At 44.7% G+C, this 25,149-nt stretch overlaps 2 protein-coding genes across 17 annotated transcripts in view; one reads left to right on the top strand and one right to left on the bottom strand.

The window, feature by feature from the left end:
• Positions 1-23,147, top strand: part of TDR (testis development related protein) — a 76,113-nt gene extending 52,966 nt beyond the window's left edge. For 2 of the 6 annotated variants that reach the window (XM_071068691.1, XM_011758643.2), the window contains exons 3-6: positions 1,107-1,392; positions 10,717-10,838; positions 12,695-12,850; positions 12,992-23,147. In XM_071068691.1, the coding sequence (XP_070924792.1) occupies positions 1,107-1,392; positions 10,717-10,838; positions 12,695-12,842 (556 nt within the window). In that variant the 3' untranslated portion in view covers positions 12,843-12,850; positions 12,992-23,147. Of the gene's footprint in view, positions 1-1,106; positions 4,041-10,716; positions 10,839-12,694; positions 12,851-12,991 lie in introns of those variants that run through there. The other 4 variants (XR_011607322.1, XM_011758640.3, XM_011758641.3 and 1 more) reach the window with 4 other exon arrangements.
• The window catches only part of LOC105491906 (F-box protein 25), a 79,059-nt gene continuing 64,885 nt past the window's right edge, over positions 10,976-25,149 (bottom strand). For 10 of the 11 annotated variants that reach the window (XM_011758635.2, XM_011758630.3, XM_071068688.1 and 7 more), the window contains one exon: positions 15,581-24,771. In XM_011758635.2, the coding sequence (XP_011756937.1) occupies positions 24,682-24,771 (90 nt within the window). In that variant the 3' untranslated portion in view covers positions 15,581-24,681. Of the gene's footprint in view, positions 11,873-12,952; positions 24,772-25,149 lie in introns of those variants that run through there. The other variant, XM_071068685.1, reaches the window with a different exon arrangement.

Raw genomic sequence — 25,149 nt, forward strand, 5'->3', positions numbered from 1 at the left:
ACAGCAGCCTGTAGCCACACTTAGGATTTTTAGTAGTTTCAGAAAAAAGCCAAATCAAAACAGCAACATCAAAAAACGACTGTTAAAAATGCAAAGGATTGACTGGTAAACTGTAAAAGATTTTAGAAAATTTAATAAATTTAAACTGACCTTGCGAATTTATCATCAGTGTTTCAGAATTTTAAAAGTGTAAAGTTGAAAATATAAGTTCAGTGACTACCCAATGATATTACCAATGGCATATTTACTCTGTGTTATGGAAAGTTGTTTGATTAGAAGATGAATCCTGGTGAGTCGACAAGTACAGAGTTTGCTTTTGTTTGAGGACTGTGGGCCCCCGGTCTGCTTCTCGGCACTTTTGTGCACTGAGGACAGACACGTGGCCTGGCGTGCTCTGATGGAGCTGTGACTTCACCAATCCTCATCTGTAGAAGACGGGTAAACTGGTTCACCTGCTGATGAACTGGTCAGGTGACCTGCTAATACATCAGCATCTGGAAGGAGAGGGCCTGGGCACTGGTGTTCTTACAAATGTTCCCAGGTGATGCTCACGGACAGTCAGGGTGAAGAGTAGTTGAAGATCTTTCTTCAGTAGCTGTCGCTCACTACCATTTCCTTTTTATAGTAGATGGTGTTCTGAATTCTTATTTTTGTTGAGTAAATTACCTACTAAATGCTTGACACAACCTTGCTATATTAATAATCCAATTGCAAACCTATTTGAAAAATTGAATAGATTTCCCTCCTTGTTTCTTAATCTAGACCCTGGATTCTCATAGATCTGATTTGCTCAAAATCTTGAGTACTACCTTCCTATTGCCTTGAGGATCTCTCTTGTGTAATAATACTTATTTCTTGTCAGAACTAGTTATTTGCTTATGTATTGCCAAGTGGTGTCCTAAAATATGGCTTTTACACACTTCATTAACAACATGTAGTGACTGATTTTTCCTTAACTTTAATATTTGAAACTTTTCTTATAGACTTGTGTTAGTTTTCTAAACAATTTTTTTAAATTTTAAAGAATTTTATGTTTGTAAAATGGATACAGCTTGAGACCCTAAGACCACTGGGTCACCAACACCTAACTCTTTCATCTCCTATAGAACTAACTTACGATTAAAAGAAGAGTTGAAGGCAGAGAAGAAATCTGGATTTTGGGACAATTTGGTTTTAAAACAGAATATACAGTCTAAAAAACCAGATGAAATTGAAGGTTGGGAGCCTCCAAAACTTGCTCTTGAAGACATATCGGCTGACCCTGAGGACACCATGGGTGGCCACCCATCCTGGTCAGGCTGGGAGGATGACACCAAGGGCTCGACCAAGTATACCAGCCTGGCCAGCTCTGCAAACAGCTCCAGGTGGAGCCTGCGCTCGGCAGGGAGGCTGGTGAGCATCCGACGGCAGAGTAAAGGCCACCTGACGGACAGCCCGGAGGAGGTGGAGTGAGGGGGCTGCGTGGCAAGTGTGCCCCGGCGTGGTGGCCTTTTATTAGTATACCATGTAGTTGTTGAGTCTTTTCTGTTAGAAGGAATAGAGTCTACTTTTTGCCTATATTTCATATTTGGACCTCTGTTTCATTGTTTAATGAACTCTCACACACACTGTGACTCCTTGGTGAACACATGCAGGGATTGTACATTTGATTGCCTTATTGCAGAAATACCCATCAGTCCATGTTTTGCAGAAACTGGAGATGTGAATTTTTGATGCTGTCCCATAATACAGCAGTAATGATTTGCAGTTTGCCACAAATCATCTTCATGCTGCCCTCTGTCGTCGTTCTGTTTCAGGACTTCTATCCCTTTTTCTTGTGTGTAGCACATACAAATGCAGCAGTCATGCAGTTCTTTTCTTTTGCCAGAAAATTACAGTCAGGAGGTAAGATGAATCTTCCAAAGTTAGGTTAAATTTTGTTTAACTTGACAAATTAAACTTTGTTCTTATTAAACAAATATTTAAACAAATACTGGAAAAGCAAAGGTTATATTTGGGTGTAAAATGTCAGTATCTTAAAATGCATGTTCATCTTTTGCTGAGGGAGGAATAGCCTCTTGTGTGTGCACTGGATAGTAACCATGGTTCTTTTTTGGAATTTTATTTTTACCTCTTTTGAACTTCTAAATCGGTTCCTTTATTTTCTTAAAACATTTGCTCTCTCTTTTGTTTACAGATTAAAGAAGTATGATGATAATTTTATTTAGGAAACATTGTCTTGCTCATTATAGAGTGAAGACTGTGCATAAAATACTGAAGTGCCTCTTTTTTATTAGGCTCATATGTTTGTTCTTGCAAAGCGAGATGCCGATTGTGATTGGTGTCAGATCTGTGAGAAGCTGTGTCTTCTCCACAAGAACCAACAGCCAGTTTGAGAGCATCTTGCGCTTTCTTTTTCTGTCTGCTTTAGTGTCCTTGACAATGTGATCCTGCACAGTATCAGGTGCCAGTTATGTGTCCCTGGCAGGTTGGCACTTATCAGCAAGTCCTGCAGATATCTATCTTAGGTAAAAGTGGTTTGAAAGAAAAGGTATATTTTTCTTTTTTGTTTAAAAGCAAAATAAAACCTCCAGTTACACTGTGCATTCCCCTCACATACAAACAAGACACAAACCCTTTCCTGAGTTGCTCGGCATGCACTTGTGTGCTGTTTCATGTGTGTGGATGTTCCTTCCACTTGCTCCTGTGGAATAACTGAGTGTGCCTGATGGCAGAACATACTGCAGTGTTACCAGCGTCTGCATGTTTTTTTAATAGAACAGGTTTACTTGATCTGTCATCTGTTATGGAAAAAACAGCAATTACTTTTGCATCAACCTAATACATCCATTCATCTAGCTAAATCTATAATCTGTATCAATCGCTTATACCTATCAATCATCTGTATCTATTCACCTACCCTCTGTCTGTCGTCTCTCAGTCTGCATCCATCTAGCCTTCTGTCAATCATCTACTTTTTTTAATAGAAGAAGAAGTTTACTTATCAAGTCTTGAAAGGGGGACATGCTTCAAGTGGTGTTCAAACAAAAATTCCAGTTTGTATTAGAACCTTGAAACGGGGACGTTGTGGAGGTTTTCTTTGTTCCGTCACACAGAGACAAGTTCATAATTTTTAATATAACAGTTAAGTTGACAAATCAGAAGTTTCCTCAGGTAAACAGTCGTAACTGTCTTTCTCCCTAGAGAAGTGCTTGCTGGGATAGTAAAAACATCCACCATTTCATGACTTCTGCAAATGCTTTCAAGCGGAAGTCAGTGTAGGCTTGTTTTTGGCTAACATGGTCTTGCTGCGCAGGAATGTAAACACTGTGTTTGAAACTCTGGAAATCACACGTGTGTGGGGAGATGGGGACGCTGCCCACGTAGTGGGGAGCTCTGTGGTGTGATGGCAGCGGTTGCTGTGCCTCTGTTGGAACGCTAAGTGCCTGCAACTCACGTCAATCATAGAATTGTGACGCACAGTTGGCAAAATGGTTCTTTATGCTATTTCTCAAAATTTGAGGACAAACTCAGATTGGGATTGGAATGTGCACTGTAAATCAGATTTTTCTTATCTACAAAGACTAATGTAAAAATGATTTTTTCTTCTGTGCCTGATTAAATTAACTGTGGTTTTTAATATAAATATTTATTGATGTGCTTTGGGAGAAAAAATATCTTTTCTTGAAAGAACTTACCAAAGCAAATTTGTTATCTTCACAAGTTAATGGGAGAATGTGGTTTTTATTCTGGGTGTTTGAATTGTGTAAACACACAGCTTCCCTGTGTGGAGACAGTTGTCCTGTGCTCCTTCTACTGTACTTTTTAAATTTTTTAATAGGAAAGTGATGGGTTTCAGAGAAGGGTTCCTCCTTAGTGTTGAGGCTTTTTAAAAATAAAAATATTGTTTCTAAGCTCTTTCATTATTGGTTTGCATGATTACTGGCATCTGCTTACGATGGCTTTAATCACTCAGAGCTAATGGCACCTTTCCTATTTAGCCTCATTTTAGAATGCAGTAAACACATGTGGACTTTTCACGAATAAATGAGCAACTTCAACCTTGGTTTTCATGATGTGTCTTTTGCGTATTTGAACGGCCTGTGTGTGACTGAGTCCTCGGTGCAGGGCCCTCCACTCTGGAGGGCAACAGTGTGGCGGGGCACCCCGGCTGCTGTTTTTGGTTCTTTATTTCATGAGTTCTGTCCTTAAGCAAGATTTTACTCCTCCGAGTGGAGAAACATGAACATAGTAGCAACAATTCTTTCTATTTATCTTTAGGAAAATGACCATCTCTTAGGAACAAGTCTTTTAGAAAGCAGCGGCCTGTTCTAGAGAATGCTGCTCACTTCCCGTGGGAGCGGGACCCTGGAGCCCGCAGTGCCTTTGAGGCCGTTTTTTGGGTGCAGATGCTTTGCAGGGAGGCGCAGGGCCGTGTGGGATCCCTCTTCTCAGACCTGCATCCTGAGCAGGTGGACTCCCCGGCCTTCCTCGCTGACCTCATGGGTGAGTGTGGACTGCACTGTCACCTACTCCACCCTCGCCGGGGAGCATGGATGGCATGGGTGCCCACTCTGCCCCCCCAGCCTTGCCTGGTGCCCTCAGAGCCTAAGCGTGAGCTTCTCACCCACACCTGCCATGTAATTCCGATCGTCCTCTGGCTGTCTCACAGGTGAGGGAACCATTCTGCCCTCTCTTACTCTCCCAGTTTAGTTTTAGCCATGAATGCGCTTTGAGTTTTTTTGGTCATTCTTCAGTTGATATTTGCTTGATCAACCAAAAGACCAGCCAGCAGGGCACACTTGAGTCAGCTCTGAAGAGATCAGTTGGCTAAGGTGACTTTTCCAGATCAACATTTACTTGATCATTTTCAAAAAACAAAAAAACCCCTCAACTGCAGAGTGCACTCTAGTCTGGGTGACAGAGTGAGGCCCTGTGAAAACAACAAAAAAATGCTTGGAGTAGTCCAAAGGTTGTTTAAACAGTGCTGAATGACTGAGATAGCTTGCTGCTGCTGTTTTTTTCCTTCTGGTAAAAAACCAGTTTTAGCCCAGCTGATGAGGTAGGAATGCACTGTGAGCGGCCTCGGCCTCGGCCTCGGCCTCGGCGGAAACAGAGTGGCCCTCCTCATCCAGGTGCTGTGTTGCTTGGTAGAAGTGTCTTTGCCTGGGGCTGCGACTTGCGACGTGAACTCTCTGACCCAGCACCCGCCAGAACCAACATCTGGGGATTTAAACTGCAGCAACAAGTGATTCCCCTCTTGGCCTGCGGTTCTGTCATCCCAAAATTGTTCATAGTGGTGGATATAAGACATCAAAACGAGGGCTGAATCAGATGAAATTATGCTCAATTCAGCCTCAGATTTAAGTGATTTATTGTTTTGTAGTTCTTCATACCTACTAGAGCTGCTGTGGTGGCTTTGTCAGTGGTTGGCAGTGGCCACCAGCCCTCACCCTGCCACTGGGGCTTGTGCATTGACATCTGGTTGTTGCTGCAGCCCTGAGGGGCACAGGGGCAGGCCACCGCCACCACCTCTCACTGGCCGCTGGGCTCAGGACTGCTCTGCTGTTAGGGAAGCTGCAAGTCCAGCCAGTTGACTGCACCTATTTAAGGAAAAGCACTACTCTGTTACCTGAGAACCTTTGAGATTCCTACTGTGAAGGAGGAATCACATGGAAATGAAAACTTAAGCTTTTAGCTAATAACAGAAAAGTGAACTAGCTTTTGGCCGTTGTCCAAAAGTGTAAAATTCTACTGAAAGAAGACAGCTCAGTACTTCAAACATTGGAGCTGCGTTGTTTGGTAACCGAGCAGTCTCTGCAGTGCCCGGCAGTGCCCTGAGGCTGCTCAGTGTGGCCCTTTCACTGAGGCCTTGGCCCGCAGCACCAGCCCTGAGAAGGGGTCCCGGCTGCTGACTTCAGGCTCTTTTCTGTTTATAAAGTCAGAGTGTTCTCAGAGGGCTTTGAGGAGAAAATAGTGAAGCTTGAAGGATATTGGTGAATCTGTGAAATACTGAATACTTCCTAATCTTAGATTAGGTTTTCTGCATCTTAGATTAGTCTTGAATAGCTATAAGCAAAGGCGCTTGTCTGTTTAAACACTTTAATTATAAAGAGCTAACGGCAGGAGGCACGGGGTTTGGGCGGGTGAGGGGCCTTGTGGAATACAGCTGGTGCCCATCAGCCCCTGCTGGGAATTCAGCCTCTGCTGGGAATTCAGGACTCACTGGTGTAGTTGCTGTAAAAGCTGCCACCTCCAGGAAGACAACTCTGGGTGTTTGTGGTGGGGGTGGTGTAGACAGTGACATTTCCCGTGAGGTTTGGGCAGGAATGCGGGGCCTTGGGAGCGAGGCAGCAGGCGGGCAGGCGGGGACGGGTCCGTGCTCAGAGCCACATCACCCCCCGGCAGCATCCTGAAGCCCACCGAGAACTTGGGCTGAGTGGTGTGGCCCAGTGTGGGAGGCAACTGGCACCACACGTTTCTCCGGTAGCTTCTTTGGCTGTGAAGTGTCCAGGTTAGGGGCTGATCACCACCACTTCATCCGTGACCCTTTTTCTCCTGTCTTGAGAGGTCAGCGGAACGGTTCCATGGAGCCGCCCTCCCTTCAGCCCAGATGCTCACACCAAGCTTCCTGGTTGTCCTCCTCGTCCTGGCTGTGTTCAGGGTGTTCTTTCTGTGGGGCGTCTCTTCCTTGCTGGGCTGACAGCCCTGGGACAGCAGGGACGCCACACCCCGGGGCACACTGCTAGGGACCCTTGTGTAGTGAGGAGCCAAGAGCAGCTGCTGTGGAAGGAAGGCGATGTTGACTGGGATTACCAGTACAGGTCCTGACAACTGGAAGGTCACAACTAGTATGCAGTGTGCCTGCCTGCCAGGCATCCCTCTGCCCATCCTGAGGAGGTGATGATGCCACCTGTGAGGCCCCGTCCTGAACTCACCACCGTGTGGGTGTTTGTTTGCAACTCGGCCTCAGAGACCCTGTTCCTCCTGCACAACGGGAAGCAGCAGGCCTGTCTCTTAGGACTGCTGTGAGTCACTGCGATGGCCCAGGAGCCTGCCACGTTCTGAGGTCGTGAGCACAGCACCCGTTGTTGTTACTGGGAGTTCTTAACCTGCGGGGGGCGGGGACTCCCTCTAAGGGCAGCACGCTGAGTACTGGCAGCCTTATTGATCCAGTCCTGCGGCTAGCCCCGACTCTACCTGGGAAGCCACAGGCTTCATTCACAGCGACAGCCGAGAAGGTTTTACTTTTAAATGGCATCAGCAGGTAGGTAAGAGTTGATGACGCTGCTGGCAGGTGAGGGACCGGCTGTGGACTTCCATCCCTGGTTCCACCTGCCCGCCTGGGCCAGGGTCTCTGAGATCTTGGATGTGGGTTTTATCTCCTTGTTGTCAATACCTGGTGCTTTTATCTATCGTCAGTACCCTGTACTTTTACTTCTCTGCTATGTTGACTCCTGAGAACATCAGATTTAACAATGCATTTATTTTAAAAGCCACTTTTTCTTGGCAATCTGTATTTTTTAACACAAGACAATCTGACGTTAGCGCACTGGTGTGGGCGGCCTTTGATGAGGCAAACCCACCTTTTGCTGCCACGTTGCCTCAAGAACACGGGTCATCTGGTGATGCGGACACATTCCCGTTGGAGCTGGAGTGTGTCCCCCTTGCTGCTGTGAAGAAGCACAGTAAGACGTGATAAATGATACATTTTAATAGTTGTGTTTAAATGAAAGAATTTTGGGGTGAATTTTACCTCTGTTCTTAATCTTTCTGGAATGTGTCAAAAAATATTAGAAAAGAATACTGACTATTCACAAAGAAACACGGTGCGTGTATACCTGTGGTGCTTCCTAGATACGCCATCCGCTGTCTCAGCAGCTCCACCTTGGATTGCGGGGAAGCGAGGCAGCAGCTGGAAGCCTGGGGTCCTGCTGGTGCCGTCTGTGAAGCTTCACCTCTGCCCGTCACGTGCGTGTCCTGCTGTCTGGCTGCGTGCGCGCTTCATGTACGTGCTCACCCTGAGGAGGTGCAGCTTCCATGTGGGCATCATGGGAAAAAAGTCATAATTTACCAAACGGAGGCAGGCACAGCCTGGGGTGGATTCAGCTCAGAGCAGTCCAGGCACAGAGGAGACCGCCTGCCAGGCAGGAATGTTGCAGTGTCTGGGGCTTTCTACTCCACTGGGTTGAAAGCCTTAGGGGGCGTCAGGTCCGTCGCTTTCCGTCTCAACTTGAGCACGGTGAGCTGAAAATGCACCCCTTGCTGACCCCCGCTCCCTCCCCAGGTGAAGGCCATTGGCCTCCCAGAATGTCAAGCTATTAAATTTAGGCAGTGACTTGGCACAGTGAAAGGCTGGGCTGGGAGGGAGGTAAACAAAACAAAATCAGTTTACTTCCCCCGAGGAAGTAAACTATTTTTGATTGAATTAATATATTTCAGTTCCCTGAAGTGGAAAACTCCAGCTCATACGGCCAGCTGTGTTTGAGGATTCAACTAAACTTTCTGCCAAAAAACCTCAGCTGAGAAATAAAACTAGAAGTGAGCAAAATGAAAACTTATTATTTAGGTTGTTTATGTACTTGTTCTTAGGTTATTAAAAAATAATCTAATTTTTAAACAGTGACAAGTGGCAGGGCTGCCTGACCATGCTGCCTGCCTGTTCCTGTGGGCTTTGGAAGGAGGCTCGGCTGCCTCTGCTGCTGCAGTCGGCTGGGATAGGCTCAGGCAACATCTATGTGAGCTCCTGTTGCTTTTTAGGGAGGGGACAGGTGGAAGGGCTTAGAGCAGCAACACCAGCCTGTGGCCTTGCCCTGCTGGGCCCCAGCAGGCACTGACACCTGTGTGCGCCACACCCGTCACACACCTGTGCTTTGCCCTTGCCTCCCTTTGGGGCCTTAGCACAGTCCTGCAAGGCTGGCATTGCTGTGCCCATTTTGTAGATGCTGAGTGAGGTCTGAGAGTCCCGCTCTTGAATGCCTGGAATGAGTTTGTTCTGTTGCAGGTGGAATGACAAGTGATGATGGGGGACTGCAGGCTGAGGTGGGGAGGAAGGGCAACCTTGATTCAGTTGTGGCTATGTATGCAGCATTTCCCAGGAATGAGGCAAAGTATCACAGGTGCAGAGCTGCTCACACAGACCACCAGGGACAGCCTGCTCAGGATGGGCAGGCTCGAGGCCAAGGCCACGTCCCGAGTCTGGGCAGGAAAGGGCTGTGCCTGCGCCAGGTCTGAGCCACTGTGAGAGTGTTGGGGCTCCCTTCTGGAAGGCGCCTCCCACTACCATGACCTCTGGCGTTTCCCTAGGGGGGTCCCCCTCTGGTGTGGGTTTTGGGGTCAGATGCTGAAGTTGGGATCTTTGCACCAAGGCAGACACCTGTTTGGCTCTGAGTTTGTTTTGAAGCTGCTGGGCCCTGATGGGGTTTGGTGCTGTGTGGTTCTGGGGCCTCTGTGTCAAGTCTGGGCCTCCCCTGGCCAGGTGGGTGGCATCCTTTGTAAGGTGTGCGGTGGCCCGAGTACTGTCTCAGGAGGCCATGGCCTATGCCAGCAACATGAGTGCAGCCTGGGCAGCTCCCTACTCTGGGCCTCTCTCTACTGATCTGAGCTGTGCTCTGTGGGGTCCACTTGTGGGCCCAGCCTCAGCCTGGCCCGACTGCAACATGTTCTATGAAGTACTCAAAACACGATCAGCTTGAAGGCGCACCCTTCCCAACCCTGGCCTGCTGCTGAGGTCAGGGTCTGAGGTGCTCTCCGTGGAGGAGATGCAGCTTTCAGGCCTGCATCCCAGCTCTGCACGCAGCCCCTGCCACCTCCCTCCCAAATGCCAGGAAGCCACTTTGTCTCCCTCCATTCTACGTGAAAGCACCTTCCCAAAGCTTCTCTAGTGTTTCAGGGTCTTGGCCCAGGGTGGTGCTTTCACTGGGACATGGTCCCCAGGGTTTGTAGGAGCCAGATTTGGGTCCCCTGCTGCCTCCCAACCCCAGATACCATGGCTGCTTCCTGTGCACCCACCGCATAACAGCCACCCTCACAGGACACCCACAGGAGACGCCCGCGTGACAGCTGCACTGGTTCCTCCCATGGCTGAGCCCTGGGCCCGGGGAGTAGAAGGCATTGGAAGCAGAAGGGAGACCTGCCCTGGTAGCATGTACCACTGGGGTTCTGAAACGCCCTTCCATTCACAGGAGAAAAGTCAGGGGTGTGGTTGGGGCTGGGCCTTCTGAACTTCAGTTCTTGGAATTCTCATTTTTGTCACACGAGTGCCATCTATTCTGTAACATACTTAATACTCTTTAAAATTGATTAAAGAATTGCTTGCTGAGGAAGCTGGTGGGTGAGGACAGGGTTGGGGATGGTGGGAGGCCCTGTGAAGAGGGGCTTCAGGGCTGGAACTGCTGAACAGCCAGTGGAGGGGCCAAGCCTGGAGAGCGTGGGGCAACTCGTGTGGGAGGTGTTCTCGGGCAGGCTCACCTGCAGCCTCTTAAAGCATGTGCTTTCATAGAATCCTCTTGCAGATCCTGAGGTCCCTGTGCCACCAAGGGTCCAGCTCACCTGGCTGGCTCCTTGGTGCCCTGACCCATCGGGTCCTCTCACCTGTGTGCCACCCCCAAGAGGCTTTTCTTTCTTCTGAAACAGGCCCTCTTCTGTGAACCACTGTCCATTGCGGTCCCCTCCCGTTTGTTTTGTTCATTTTGTTCATTTTCTACTCTTGCTTGTTTCTCCCTTGACGCCATGAAGTCCATTTCTGGGTCTAAATGCTGGTTCTCAACCCTAGAGAGGATCAATGTCCGCACATCAACAGGAAGTAGAGCCGGTGGCATTTCTACCTCACCCAGTGAGGACCAGGGAGGTTGTGTGAGGTAAGGCACAGCTCTTGGGGGGGGGAGGGCTAGTGTCATACCCCCAATCCTGCCTTCCCTCGAGGCCAAGGCTGGGCCCTGCAGGGCTTTGTCCCATGGGCAGACATTTTCATCAGAATTAGGTGCTATTTTCTTTGTGTGGAGCGTGGATTTGATGGAAGGTCATGTAGCTCGGGGAGGTGGGAGCGAAGTCTCTGGACAAAGTGGGAAAACTAGTGGGTTACTGAGTTTTGAAGACATTTCTAGGGCAACAAGGTATCTTTAGGAATTTGGTCCATGGCAGCCTTGGGCAGATATTTAAAAAGACAGGCTTGAACCTGGAATTTGCTTTTAAAGTCTGCCAGCTGCCCAGGGTCATAGGTTCATTTGCCCAGGCTCCTGCACATTCTGATTTTGTCTGTTGGGGCCCAGGACACATGGAGTCTCTGTTCAGTCTCTATCCTTAGAAGGCAGCTTCAAGCCGGGCTGTCAGAGCTGACAGTCAACACACGATGGATGTCCCCGCTGCCCTGGACCGTCTTCCTGAGATTCTGTGTGCCTGCCCACTCCTCCCAGAGTCTGGAAGTGCACTGCAGCGTGTTCCTCCGGCTCCCAGAATCGGACATCCGTTTCATCTCCGAGGAGCACATCCTGAATAAAAGTTATTCTAATTTTAACAGCAGGAAATGCTAAGCTCAATGGTGAACTAGAAAGGCCGTCTCCCAGCAAAGTCTAATGCACCTTAGGAATGTGTGACAATTTGTTTGTTTTTATTAAAAAAATTTTCTTTAGAGACAGGGTCTTGCTCTGTCACCCAGGCTGGAATGCAGTGGCACGATCAGGGCTCAGTATAACCTCCAACTCCTGGGCTCAAGTGATCCTCCTGCCTCAGTCTCCCGAAGTGCTGGGTGTAGGCCACTGCGCCCAGCCATTGTGACCATTTAAATAGTGATTTTCCCTCAGTGGCTCTGACACAAGAAGCAGACAGGACAGGATGGGGTGGAGGATCGTGGTCAGAGTTTTACTTTTTTCTCCCTTTAAAGTGTTTTTCATTCCTGAGGCCAGTGGGGTGAAGGAAGAGAAACAAACCACACTTAATCCTCAAATAGTGGTTAATTCTCATAATTAACCGTGTGTATTTTAATTTGGCTTTTTTGGGGTGGGGGGAGGTTGACAATTTCAGTTTTTAAATTTTTTATGATGAAAAAATCTATGCAAAAGTATATAGTACAATGGACACCCATAAACTCAGCTACTGAAATTCAATAATGGTTGTATTTGTCATATTTGCTTTGTGTGTGCATACATATATTTAGTTAACCATTTAAAAGTAAATTACAGACACCATATCACCCCCAAGTACTTCAAGATGTATTTCTTAAAAAAAAAAAAAAAAAAAAGATGCTGTCTGCATAAGTGCAGTATCATTGGCACACTTAACAAAATTAATTTCCTATATCATCTAGTGTGTGTGTGTGTGTGTGTGTGTGCACGCCCAATTGTCTGGAAAATTGGAAAATACCTTTTACCTGTTTTTCCCCCAAAACCATGATCATGCATCATATATGGTGGTTCTGTCTCTGAAATCTTCTCATGTTGGAATCAGGAGCCCCCTGTGTCCCTCCCTTCCCTCCCAGCTTTTCCTGAACACACTGTTGTTTGAGGTGTTTAACTCACTCCTCCATCCTTAGCACTTCCTACAAACAAGAAGTTGGATCTAAAGGCCGGGTTAATCCCAGCTGCTGCTTTCTTTCAGGGTAGCTCTTGGGCCTTGTGCACAGCAGGGTCACATGGTGTCTGACATCCACCATTAGTGGTAACATTAGGCTCAGGTGGTAACAACTGGATCTTTAACCTTACTCCCTTTATTCCTTAAGCGTCTCTCAGTTGTGCCCTCTCTATGCTTCTCGAGGGCTGTATCCTGGTACCTCTTCTGCAAGCAGAGAGCCAGGGATGTGGCCCACGACGTGGGACAGGTACCTGCTGTCCTCCCTCTCAGATCCAGAAAAGAGGTCACAGCAGTGAAAATGCAGGTGAGATCATTTGATCCCCCCCCCCCCCCCCGCAAATGTAAGCAGCTTTCTGGTAGGCACTAGCAAACCAATTTCCATGGGAATTAGAAACATGCTAACCACCTTGAGATCAGAAGACACTGTTCTGTTTCCACGCTACAGGGATCCTGTGAGTGTGACTCATGTCACAGCCCATCACCTTCCCCTTGATAGATCCTGAATGGAGGAGGAAGGAGAGGAGAACTTGAAATGAAGGCTGCATTAGTGGACATCGCTCACACAACAGCCAAGACGCTACAGAGCCCCTTGCTTTCCTGAGAGGTAACATGATTGTGTGGCCTTTGGTTATAAAGCTGTGTGAAACTGAGTAAGTCAAACTTAATTCAAACTTAATGCCATTGGAACTTTACTCTGGAGTCTCCAAAAGGGAAGAGGGAAGGAGGAAGGGGTACAAGGGTTGAAAAGCTGAGCACTACGTTCGCTGTCTGGGTGATGAGTTCAAAAGTAACCCAAACCCCACACCATGCAACATATTTATGCAGCAAAGCGGCACATGTGCCCCCTGAAACTACAATTTAAAAAGCACTCAGAAAACTGTTGTGAGTATTGGAAGGAATGCAGCTATGCAGCTGGAGCCATGACGCATGCAGCTGCAACCTCTGCCTTTCTTTCCCTGTAAACGACCAAATGCACTGGAGACGAGGTCCCTGAGATCACTGCTCCTCACTTGGTGGAGTGCACCATCTGTAATGGGGCAAGTCGCCGTAGCGCACACACTGGTCTGTGGAGAACAGCATGACTCGGACATCTCAGCTCCTGCCTGTGAGCGAAGCCTTAACTTTCCCACTGTGGAACGCTGACCCTGTTGGTGTGGGGCCCATCCCCCAGGTGGCCGTCCTCAAGCTGTGTGCTCGAATGCACTCGACACTTCCCTGTATTTTCTGAGCCTCATTTAAGGCTGACAGCTGATTAAGTTGTACCAGCTGTCCATCAGGTAGATCAGAGTCCAGGGCAGTGCCCAACTCTGTGTAGACATGGGGGCCCCAAAGAGGTGCCTGTCTGGGTTATGTACAGAAAAACCGGTTTACTAAATAAGCTGGTGTTTTGAAATGTGACACTTAACTTTTTAGAGGGAAAACATAGTCATTGGGGAGTGACTGCACCTCCGGCTTTCCCCACACGTGGCTATCCTTTCAGCCACGTGTGGCAGTGTGCGCCATCTGCTGGAAGAGCAGGGTTTGGGGAAGGGGTTAACAGATAAGGAGCATGAATGGTGCTGAGCCCGTAGGAGGGGCATGGGCAGTCCCGAGTGAATGTTACATAGGAGAGCCAGGGTTGATGCGGCTGCGGCCTCGTCTCCTCACACCAGCAGGTGAGTGTTAAAGGCAGGCCTCCTGCTGGTGGGCTTGTTTTCTCCTGGCATTTGTGCCTTGGGAACATGATGCTTTCCTTTGCGCCTTTCTCTGACTCAGAGACTGGCTTCATCACCACTGAAGGGCTTGTCACCTTCATGAGGTATTCCATTCTCTGGAGTTTGGTTACTATATCTCCAAGACCTGCTGTTTCCTGGCAAATCTCCATCCACTAGGTTTCTGATTATGTTTGAAGGTTATCATCAACATGCTGGCATCTTTGTCTTTTGGTGACCAACTGTTCCCTTACCAGTGAGCAGTGAGTGGTTTCATCTGTTTCAAGTGTGTCTATCAGTAATAAACAGTGACCACCCCCCACCCCCTCGGTGGCTATCAGTTTGCGTGGATACACTTAAATATTTTTGTATTTTTTGAGACAGGGTCTCACACTGTTGCCCAGGCAGGAGTGCAGTGGCACAACCACAGCTGAGTGCAGCCTCCACCTCTGCCTCCTAAGGAGCTGGGACTATGTTGTGCCACCATGCCTGGCTTTTTTTTTTTTTTTTTTTTTGGAGAGATGAGGTCTTGCTATATTGCCTAGGCTGGTCTTGAACTCCTGGGCTCAAGCAATCTCTGGCCTCGGCCTCCCCAAGCGCTGGGATTACAGGTGTGAGGGACTGCAACTGGGCCCCATTTAAGTATTCAGAAATTAATGTCTCAGCATGGTTTTTCAGAGTTGCAGGTATTTTCACTTACTGATAAAGGGGTAGAGTTTTAGTTTTTACAACAAGTGATGATATTGATCCCTTTGGCATTATAGAGTTTTAGGAAAATATTTTTTAAAATTAAGATAATTTATTTTCAAGAAAGCTGAACAAATCTGGATGGTGTAGGGGTGACGAAATACCTTTTGAGTTTTGAGAAGTGATTTTTTTTCATTCTTTGGAAACTAGAGTTTTAGAAATCTCTTCTCCCTGGAGACTTTAAAACTGGTGCTATTTAAGACAGAAGGATATGGTGAGAATTTTTATTCTGTAAGAATCTTCAAAGCTCAGCATGAAGATGCACATCTTTCCCTTGGGAATCCAGGTTAGAGAAGTGCAAGAAGGCAGTTCCCTCTGGAGTCTCCTTTCCTGGGAGATGCAGCTCCAGATGGGTGGGTTTCTGGGCAGGAGGGGTGAGGAGGGTGGTGTTTAGTTAACTATTTGGGATCATGTTATGCATCTTCAAAAAGCAATATAAAATATTGGAAAGCTATTTCAAAATAAGGATAATTACCTTGAAGTAATTCTCATAATTCATGGGTAACATTTTTATGTGTGTATTTTGGCTTTTTAAAAAAGCTTTCTACAATGAAAATACATTATTTTTACAATAAAAAGTAACAGGTATAAAAAAGTAATGTTATATAACTTTTAATGGAAAATGTCAAATAGATACAAAAGTATAAATCGGGTTGGCAAGCGAAATACAGGCCAAAATTGGGTCCACCCCCTGTTTTTGCACAGCCCAAATGTTAAGAATGATTTTTACATTTTTAAACAGTGAAAAGAGGTAAAAGGGTAATATCTAATGACATAAGAAAAGTATGTGAAATTCAGATTTTATTGTCCAAAAAGTTTGACTGGAACATAGCCACATGTACTGGTGCGTGGCGTGGCTGCTTCATGCCGCTACTGCAAAGTGGCAAGAGCGCCACATGGCTAGAAAAGCCAACAATATTTACCATCTGCTCCGTTACCGAAAAAGTGTTGAGCCCTGCTTTACACCCCAATGTGTACCTATCCTTGCAGCCTCAAATTACTGGCCAGCCTTGTTTCATCTATAGTTACTCCCAGTCCCACGGATTCAAAGGAAATCCCAGACATCCTATAATTTCATGTTCATGTTGTTGAAATTTAAAAAGTCTGAAAATTCACCAAGAAGATGTAATATATATGCACCAAACATCAGAGCCCCAAAGTATATGAAACAAACATTGACAGAATCAAAGGAAGAAATGGGTAGTTCCATGGTAAGAGTAGGAGACTTCTTTCAGTAACAGCCCACGTTCAGTAATGGATAGGACAACCAGACAGAGGATCAGTCGCAAGACAGAACTTGAACAGCATCATAGCAACTGGACCTAACAGACACAACAGCAGTACACACATTTTTCTCAAGTGCAAATGGACCTTTCTCTAGGATAGACAGTATGTTAGACCACAAAACAAGTCAAGAAATTTCAAAAGACTGAAGAAATAAAATACCTTTTCTGGCCACAGTGGGATGAAACTAGAAATCAGTAACTAGATGAAAAACTGTAAAGTACACAATTTTGTGAAAATTAAACAACACTCTCAACCAGCGGATTAATGGGGGAAATCACAAGGGAAATTAGAAAATATCTTGAGATAAATGAAAATTTAAACATAACATACAAAAAACAGGCACAGTGAAAGTGGTAGAAAGGAAATTTATAACTGTAAATACAAATATTAAAAAAATTAAGATCTCAAGTCAACACTAAATTTACATCTGAAAGAACTAGAAAAAGAAGAGCAATCAACCCAAAGCCAGCAGGATGGAGGAAATAATAAAGATTAGAGCAGAGACAAAAATAGAGAACAGAAAAGTAATAGAGGAAAATAAATGAAACCAAGAGTTTGCTGATAACCAAAACTGACTTCTGGCTAAGAGTGACTAAGAAAAACAACTAAAAACCAGAAGGAGGGGACATTACAACTGAGTACTATGAGCAATTATATATCAATGAATTGGATAACCTAGATGAACTGGACAAATTCTTGGAAACACACAGCAGTGTATCAAGACTGAATCATGAAGAAATGGAAAATCTAAACAGACCTATGCTAGTCAAGAGAATGAATTAGTAATGAAAAGCCTCCCAACAAAGAAAAGCGCAGGGCCATATGGAAATTCTACCAAACATCTGAAGAATTAAATCAATTCTCAGACTCTTCCAAAAAACTGAAGAGGAAAGGACACTTCCAAATGTATCCTATGAGGGCAGCATTATTCTGATACCAAAACCAAACAAAGACAAAGACACTACAAGAAAAGAACACCACACATCGGTATTCCTGACCAAGATTTTTTTTTTTTTTATCAGTATTCAACAAAATACGGCCAACACAATTCAGGGGGACATTGAAAGGATTACACATCATGGCCAAGTGAGATTTATAGCTGGTATGCAAAGATGTTTCAACATGCTCAAGTCAATAAATGTAATACATATTACATTAACAGAATGAAGGAAAAAAAATGTGGTATCAACTGATGCAGAAAAAGCATTTGAGACGTCATGCCCTTTCATGATAAAAACTCTCAATAACTGGGAATAGAAGGAAACAACCTCAAATAGAGGCCATATGAAAATCCCACTGTAAACATCATATTCAATAAGACTGAAAGCATTTACTTGAAGATCAAGAACAAGACAGAAATACCCTGTCTCACCACTTTTATTTAACACAGTACTGGAGTCTTAGAGCAATTAGGCAAGAAAAAGAAATAAAAGGCATCCAGACTGGAAAAGCAGCAGCAAAATTATCTCTGTTTGCAGATGACATGATCTTATATGTAGAAAATCCTAGTGTCTTTGTATAGACAATTTCAGTAACATTGCAATTTACAAAATCAACACAACAAATCTATGATATTTCTATACAATAACAAGCAACCTCAAAAGGAAATTTAAGAAAATTCCATTTATAATTGTAACAAAAAACTGAAATATTTAGGAATAAACTTGAGGTAAAAGACTTGTACACTGAAAACCATAAAACATTGCTGAAAGGAAGGTCAACACAAATAAATAGAAAGCAATTCCGTGTTTATGGTTTGGAAGCCTTAATATTAACATGTCCATAGTCTAAAGCAATCTACAGATTTCATGTAATCTCTATCAAAATATCCCAATGGCTTTTTTTTTTCCCATCCTGAAATTCATATGGAATCTCAAGAGACCTCACACAGCCAAAATCATCTTGAAAGGGAACAAAGTAGGAGGTCTCTCACTTCCTTATTTCATAACTTATGACAAAGCTACAATAATCAAAATGGTGTTGTAGTGAAACAAAGAGTCATATAGACCAATGGAATAGAATAGCAAATCCCTAAATAAACCCTTGCACATATGGGTCAAATGATTTTTGATGGTGGCAAGACCATTCAAGGGAGAAGGGACAGTCTTTTCAACAAATGGTGCTAAACAAGTGGACATTCACATGAAGCTAGATCTACCTCACACCACATATAAAAATTAAAATGGACAAAAGGCCTTAACTAAGAGCTAAAACTAAAACATTTAGGAGAAACATAAGGGAAAATTTTAACAACATTAGATTTGGCAGTGATTTCTTAGATATGACACCAGAGGCACAGATAACTAAAAGAAACACAGAAACAACTTCCATGCATCAAAGAAGAAAACAGAGTGAAAGGCAATCCACAGAATGGGAGAAAGTATTTGCAAATGATATATTTGAAAAGGGTGAATACCCAGAACATATAAAGACTTCTTACAACTTAACAAAAATGCACACCTGATTGAAAAAAGGACAAAGAGCCCAAATAGACATTTCTCCAAAGACGACATAGGCCAACAAACAAAAAGATACTCAGCATCACTAGTCATTAGGGAAATGCAAATCAAAATCACAGCAGGATACCACTTCACACTCATTAGAATGACAATGATTAAGAATAGGTGTTGGCAAGGATGTGGTGAAACTGGACTCTTCAGTAGGAATGTAAAATGGTGCAGCCACCATGGAAATCAGTTATGGCAGTTTAAGAAATTAAACACAGAATTGCCATATGATTGAAAGCAGAGGCTCAGATATTTGCACACCCATGTTTACAGCAGCAGTATTCACAATAGCTAAAAGGTGGAAGCAACTTAAGTGTCCATCAACAGATGAGTGCACAAACAAAATGTGGTCTACCCATAGAACAGAGTATCAGCCTTAAAAAGAAATCACGACACATGCCATAACTTGGATGAACCTTGAGGACATTATGCTAAGTGAAATAAGACAGTCACAAAAGGACAAATCTCTTCTGATTCCACTCATACGAGGTCCTTACAGTAGTCAAATTCAAAAAGACAAAGAAAAACAGAGGCTGTCAGGGGCTGGTGGATGGGGAATAGGGAGTTGGTGCTTAATGGGTACAGAGCTTCAGTTTTACAAGATGACAGAAGTTCATCTTGTAAACTTGAACTTGTGGATACATGGTAGAGAAGGCTGCACGGTATGAATGTATTTAATGCTACTAAATTGCGTACTTAAAATGGATAAGATGGTAAATTTCATGTGTATTTTAATACATCAAATTCTTTTAAATGACATTAGAATTGACTACATAGGTAGATAATAAAAGCCAACTTGCCTTCATCTGTGCAACTTTCTCAAATGATTATCAAATAAAAATGAAATTTCCACACAAAAACGAGACAGTTGAGGTGTCTCTCCTATTTGACACAGATGCCCTCATTTTTTTTGCTCTCCCTTAAACAGGAAGAACAAGAGCATTTCAAAGGAACCCTATCCTCAGTGAACCCTGGTTACGGTCCAAGACCCCTGTGGCACCAGCGGTGCCTTCTCCTGCTTGTCCCTCCAGCTCGTGCTCTGGGCATCTCTGTTCTTTGTCACTCTGTGGACTTGAGCCAGTGAGGATTGGAAGGGAGAGGACCAAGTACAAAAAGAACAACTAGGAGGGTTAACAGCCTCTCCTAGGCATTTGCGTGAAAAGCAATGGCAGATCCACGTGGCCTGTATTGGGGCAGATGCCCTGGGGAGCGACTCCTTCATCTCACAGATGCTGAGGGTGGGAATGGCAGCAGCCATGCACTGCCTGAGTTTAGAGAGGACTGCTGGGGGTGCGTGTGTAGGTGCCACGCTACCACCTAGAACACACTGTCTCACGCTGTGAGCCAGGGCTTTTTAGGCACACAGTGATGCAGTTCCTGCTGGAATTCTGGAGGCAGAGGCTACACCTGAGCAGCTCCTACCAGCTCAGTGGCATTGAGCCCATGGGATGCGGGGGGACACTGCTTTCCAAAGTTGAGAGTCTGCTTCCTCTATGCAGAAACAACAGGTGGGGACAAGGAGTGGGGCTTAAGTGAAGACAAAAGCAGCAATTCTGTTGAGATAGACATGGGTGCAGGGAGGTTGAGAGCAGGGTGGATGCTGGTGTCAGCCATCAGAAGGCCCCAATGGCTGGTGCTGGTTAGTCATGTATGCAGGTCCTTATTTTTCCTCCTACCTGTTGCTAATCCCTTGGCTTTGTCATTGGGTAGCATTCGATATTGCACTAGATAGGGACTAAAGGGAGGTGAGTGGTGTCCATCACGTGCACACATCATAATGAAGAGAGGGAGATTAAAAACTCAAGTTTCATAAGCCAAGCTCACTTCTGACTTTTTTCAGAGGGCAGCACCCTTTCCTTTTGATAATTCTGAAGATAAGCAGAACAGACTAGGTTTCATAGTCCATTTATCTACTAGGTTAGGCCTTCGCAATGAAAAGAAAAACCATTACAAGGCATTGCCAGAGAAAATGGTCTTATCCTCTTAAAGGATAATAAAACAAATGAATTTCCAAAAGGGGAGATAAATTGAAGCTTCTCAGTGACTTCAAATCTTATGTGGAGTTCTCTCCAACATTTAAAGAAGAGTTAACAAGAAACCACCACAAACACTTCCAAAACACAGAAGAGGGAACACTTTCTAAGCTTATCCTATGAGATAGACACCAAAACCCAAGAGATCACAAGGTGGTGGGTGGCAGGTGGGGTGGGGGGGTCTTGGAACCCATCCCCTGTGGATACAGAGGGCTGGCTGTTCCAACACACCAAATCCAACAGCTATGTATAAACGGTATCATAAACCATGACTTAGTGGGCTTTGGCCCAAGAATGCAAGGTTGGTTTAAGATACAGAAATCAGTCAATGTAATAAACAGCACATTGATCTTATGAAGGCTAAAAACCACATTATCTTCTCAAGAGATGCAGAAAAAGCATTTGACAAAATCCATCACACCCTTTCATGATAAAAACAAACTAGGAATAGAAGGGAACTTCCCCAACCTGACAGAGGGTATCTATGGAAAACCCAGGGTTAACATCATAGTTAATGGTGAGACTGAAAGCTTTCCCCTAAGAGGAGGAACAAGACAAGGATGTTTACCCTTGCACTGCTATTCAGTATTGTACTAGAGATTCTAACCAGCGAAGTGGGGCAAGAAAGAAGAATAAAAGACATCTAGGCTGAAAGGAAGAAGTGAAACTGTCTATTCACAGATGACATGATTTTGTACATAGCATCAGGAATCTACAAAGGTGTTAACAGAACTGATAAATCTTATATGACAGTTTGGTTCTAAAAGCAGCATTTAAGGCAAAAATTGTTCACAGATCATTAATTTTTTTTCATAAAGTAGACACAGTTTGCTGTGTACAGTCCTGTACAGGACACACACACAGTGCATACAGAGATCCTGTACATCACGCAGTAAACCGTGACAGCTACAACTTGGTCTGCTCCTGAGAGGCTACTGCATGCCTTTCCAATTTGTGTGTATTCATAAATTAGGTGAGGAATATGACTTTCTGACTCTCAAAATAGGCAAAAGGAAGTTGTAACTGGGTGTCAACAGACACCAGCCCTGAGTGAGCAGCACAGACTGGGAACAGGTCCGAGAATGACTGGAGATTCTATCTTGAGAGTGTCTGGCATTGCCTTTTGCAGGAACGATGGGTGAGTGAAACTTACTGCCTGGCTTTAGGCTCTTGGTGTCCTAAATTATCGACTTCACTGCAATGAAGGCATCAGAATGTAATTTAATCTCACAGGAGTGGCATCTCTACTTTTGGAAGGCCCCGTGAGAGAAACTGTATTCAAAAATACCATTCCAATGTGGAGATTTATGATTCCTCTTCTCATCTCTGTTTGGTGTTGTCTGATCTTCTGTAAGTGCCTCAAAATTGTCTTTATTCTGTCTTTATACCCTCCATTAACCTTTCAATCTCTCCCCAGCAATGTAAACCATCCCTGCTTACCTGCCCAGCTCCCACAACTTGTTCCTCGAACGCACCTGCAGAAGGCTGTGACTCATGCACTGGCAGTGCGGCTAGCTGTGTCCATGGCCTGTGGAAATATGCCAGCCCAGCAGAACAGCTGGAATCCTACACTATTAATATGGTTGTTTTCCAGGCAAGTACTGCGCAATTTATACAAGTTAAATGCACGTATCTGTGATTCGATAGCACAGCTGAGAACTGTTATAATGTCTAACAATTAAATGACAGTAATAGTATATGACAAATTAGGGGAAAGAACCACAACTTCAAAAGGATAGTTTCCTTCTAAGAAGAAACTAATATGAAAAAAAACTAACATCCCCCCCCCGACAAAAAACAGGCAAATAACACATTAAGTAACACATTACTTTTTGGTAAGTAATTTACCAAAAACAAGAAAAGCAAATGGACAATAAATATATGGAAATATTCAAGCTCACAATTTATCATACATCAAATTCTTCACTTATTAAAACAGCACCAACAGAAAAAGAAATACCTGTGCTTCAGGGATAATGGAAACTCCACGTACTTACTCCCTTTCCTAGATTAAAACAATTTCTTTTTTCAGCTGGACGCGGTGGCTCATGCCTGTAATCCCAGTACTTTGGGAAGCTGAGGCAGGTGGATTGCTTGAGCTCAGGAGTTTGATACCAGCCTGGGCAACATGGTGAAACCCCATCTCTACTAAAAATACAAAAAAACAGCTGAGCATGGTGGTACATGTCTGTGGTCCTGACTACTTGGGAGGCTGAGGTGGGAGGATCACTTGAGCCTGGGGGACAGAGGTTGCAGTGAGCCGAGATCATACCACTGCACTCCAGCCTGGATGACAGAGCAAGACCCTGTCTCAAAAACTCCAAAAAAAATTTTTTCATAAACAATCTAGAAATATATTTAAAAGCCTTAAAATATGTTTGACTCATGATGTTTGACTCATGATGTTGACTACTGGTTTATTGTAAGGAGACGGCCACATTGTTATGTGTGATGATGCTAATCACAGTTATTGATGCTAACAGCGAGACACTCGGGAACCCCAGGATGCTGTGATGATAAAGCCTGTTCCATCTGGGTGATTCTACGGAGCTAATAAAAACCAAGTTTCCAAATAACATTTAGGATATGGTTCTGTTTCTAAAAAAGGTGGGGTGGAGGGGTTGTGAAATAACAGTGGGATACAGGACATTTATGGTTTTATGAAAAACTAACATATATTCATGGAGGCCCCAGGTATTTGCATCACCTCAGGAGAAACTATAATTTGACAAATAAATGCATTCTTGGCCATTTGTGTCAGTTCACAGAAGTGGGGCTGAAAAATCCAGAATCTTTTTTTAGTCCTATTTATAAAAGCTATAAAAGTATAATTTTATTATGCTTAGAGGAAAAAAAAAGTAGAAATGATTTTCTTGGGTTCCTTGACCCTATTCGAAAATGGAAATATACAACAATGCATTTCTATCCTATGCCTGCTGAGGGGATTTTTCATATTCTTTTCAGCATGCACAATAATCTTTGGGTGGTGGGACTGATTTTCTAATTTTCTAAAATGGACATGCGTTATTTTAAAAAGAAAGCAATCTTTTAAGGATTTAAATATCAAAATCACTAACAACATTTCTCAGTAGGATGCAAAACTGACGGTTTGTATCAATAGATAAACATCATTTATTACTTTGTCTATTAAAGTAGTTTCAACACAACTGAAGTTCAGACTGCACTGGGCTGTTGCCATCACAGTCCGGGATTATGCACAGACCAGCCCACACCCCGAGCAGGGGTACCCTTGCCAGAACCTGTGCTGGATGCCTTAGGACCACAGAGACCACTGCCCGTTGTTGGGCTGTGTGTGCACAATTCATACCCCGACCCATAAGCCCTAAGACAAGAATGGCTATCATTGCCCTGGGTTCACTTTCTATTCAAAGAGGACTCATCTGGGCACAGCCAATGTAGTAGTTAAAATGCATTTTGAGAAAAAATAAATATTCTGTACAATGTATTTACAAGGATCAACTGTTTTGTCACCCACCCCCAATTAGTATAAAATTGGGAAACTGTAATTTGACAGTTAAGAAGCATATTATTGGCTGTTAGTGTCAGGTTAACAAAGAATGTGGAGCTGACTACCTGAAACATTTTTGAACTATATATATATAATATGCAAAATTTCACATTTTAATATGCTTAGAAGAAGAGTTTAAAGTAGAAATGATTTCCTTGGCCTCTGACCTTCAATGATGAAAATGCAACCATGCACTCCCCCTGTGCAGAAGGGCAGTTCTTCCCAGGCTTTCTGGAAGCGGGGCCTCCCAGGAGCCTCCACCCACCTCACAGAACACTCACTATGAGCCCTGCACAGACAGCATGATGCACAATCTCCAACAGGGATGGCAGGGGCAACTCTTAAAACTTGAAGAGGTCGATGAAGTGCTGCGGAGACACAGGCGTGAAGCAGCTGTCGGGGTCGGCCGCCGTGCAGGGGTGTCCTGAGTCCTGTGGGGAGGTGGGAGATGGTTAGGAGGGGGCCCACCACCAGCCACACTCTAGTGATGGTGGTTGGGGGGTCGTCAGCTGCTTGTTGACATGGACCCTGGGCCCCACCTCAGAGGTACATGAGAGAGAACTTGGATGAGAATGATCAACACAAGGGCAGCCGCAGCCGATTCTACGCAGAGGTTTTCCATGGAACTCCTGCTCAGGTAGGGCAGGAGACGGCGGCCCCAGGTCAGCCCTCCAGTGCCGAATCTGGTATTGAGTCAGAGGAGCCAGCTGCTGACACCACCCTGCATTGCCCGGGAATCTACAAGGCCACAGAAGAAACCACTGGGGACTTTCTGTCCTCTGGTCCCAGCCATTCCTTTGTCCTGTCCT

Source organism: Macaca nemestrina, chromosome 8, assembly GCF_043159975.1.
Source record: "Macaca nemestrina isolate mMacNem1 chromosome 8, mMacNem.hap1, whole genome shotgun sequence".
Lineage (NCBI taxonomy): Eukaryota > Metazoa > Chordata > Mammalia > Primates > Cercopithecidae > Macaca > Macaca nemestrina.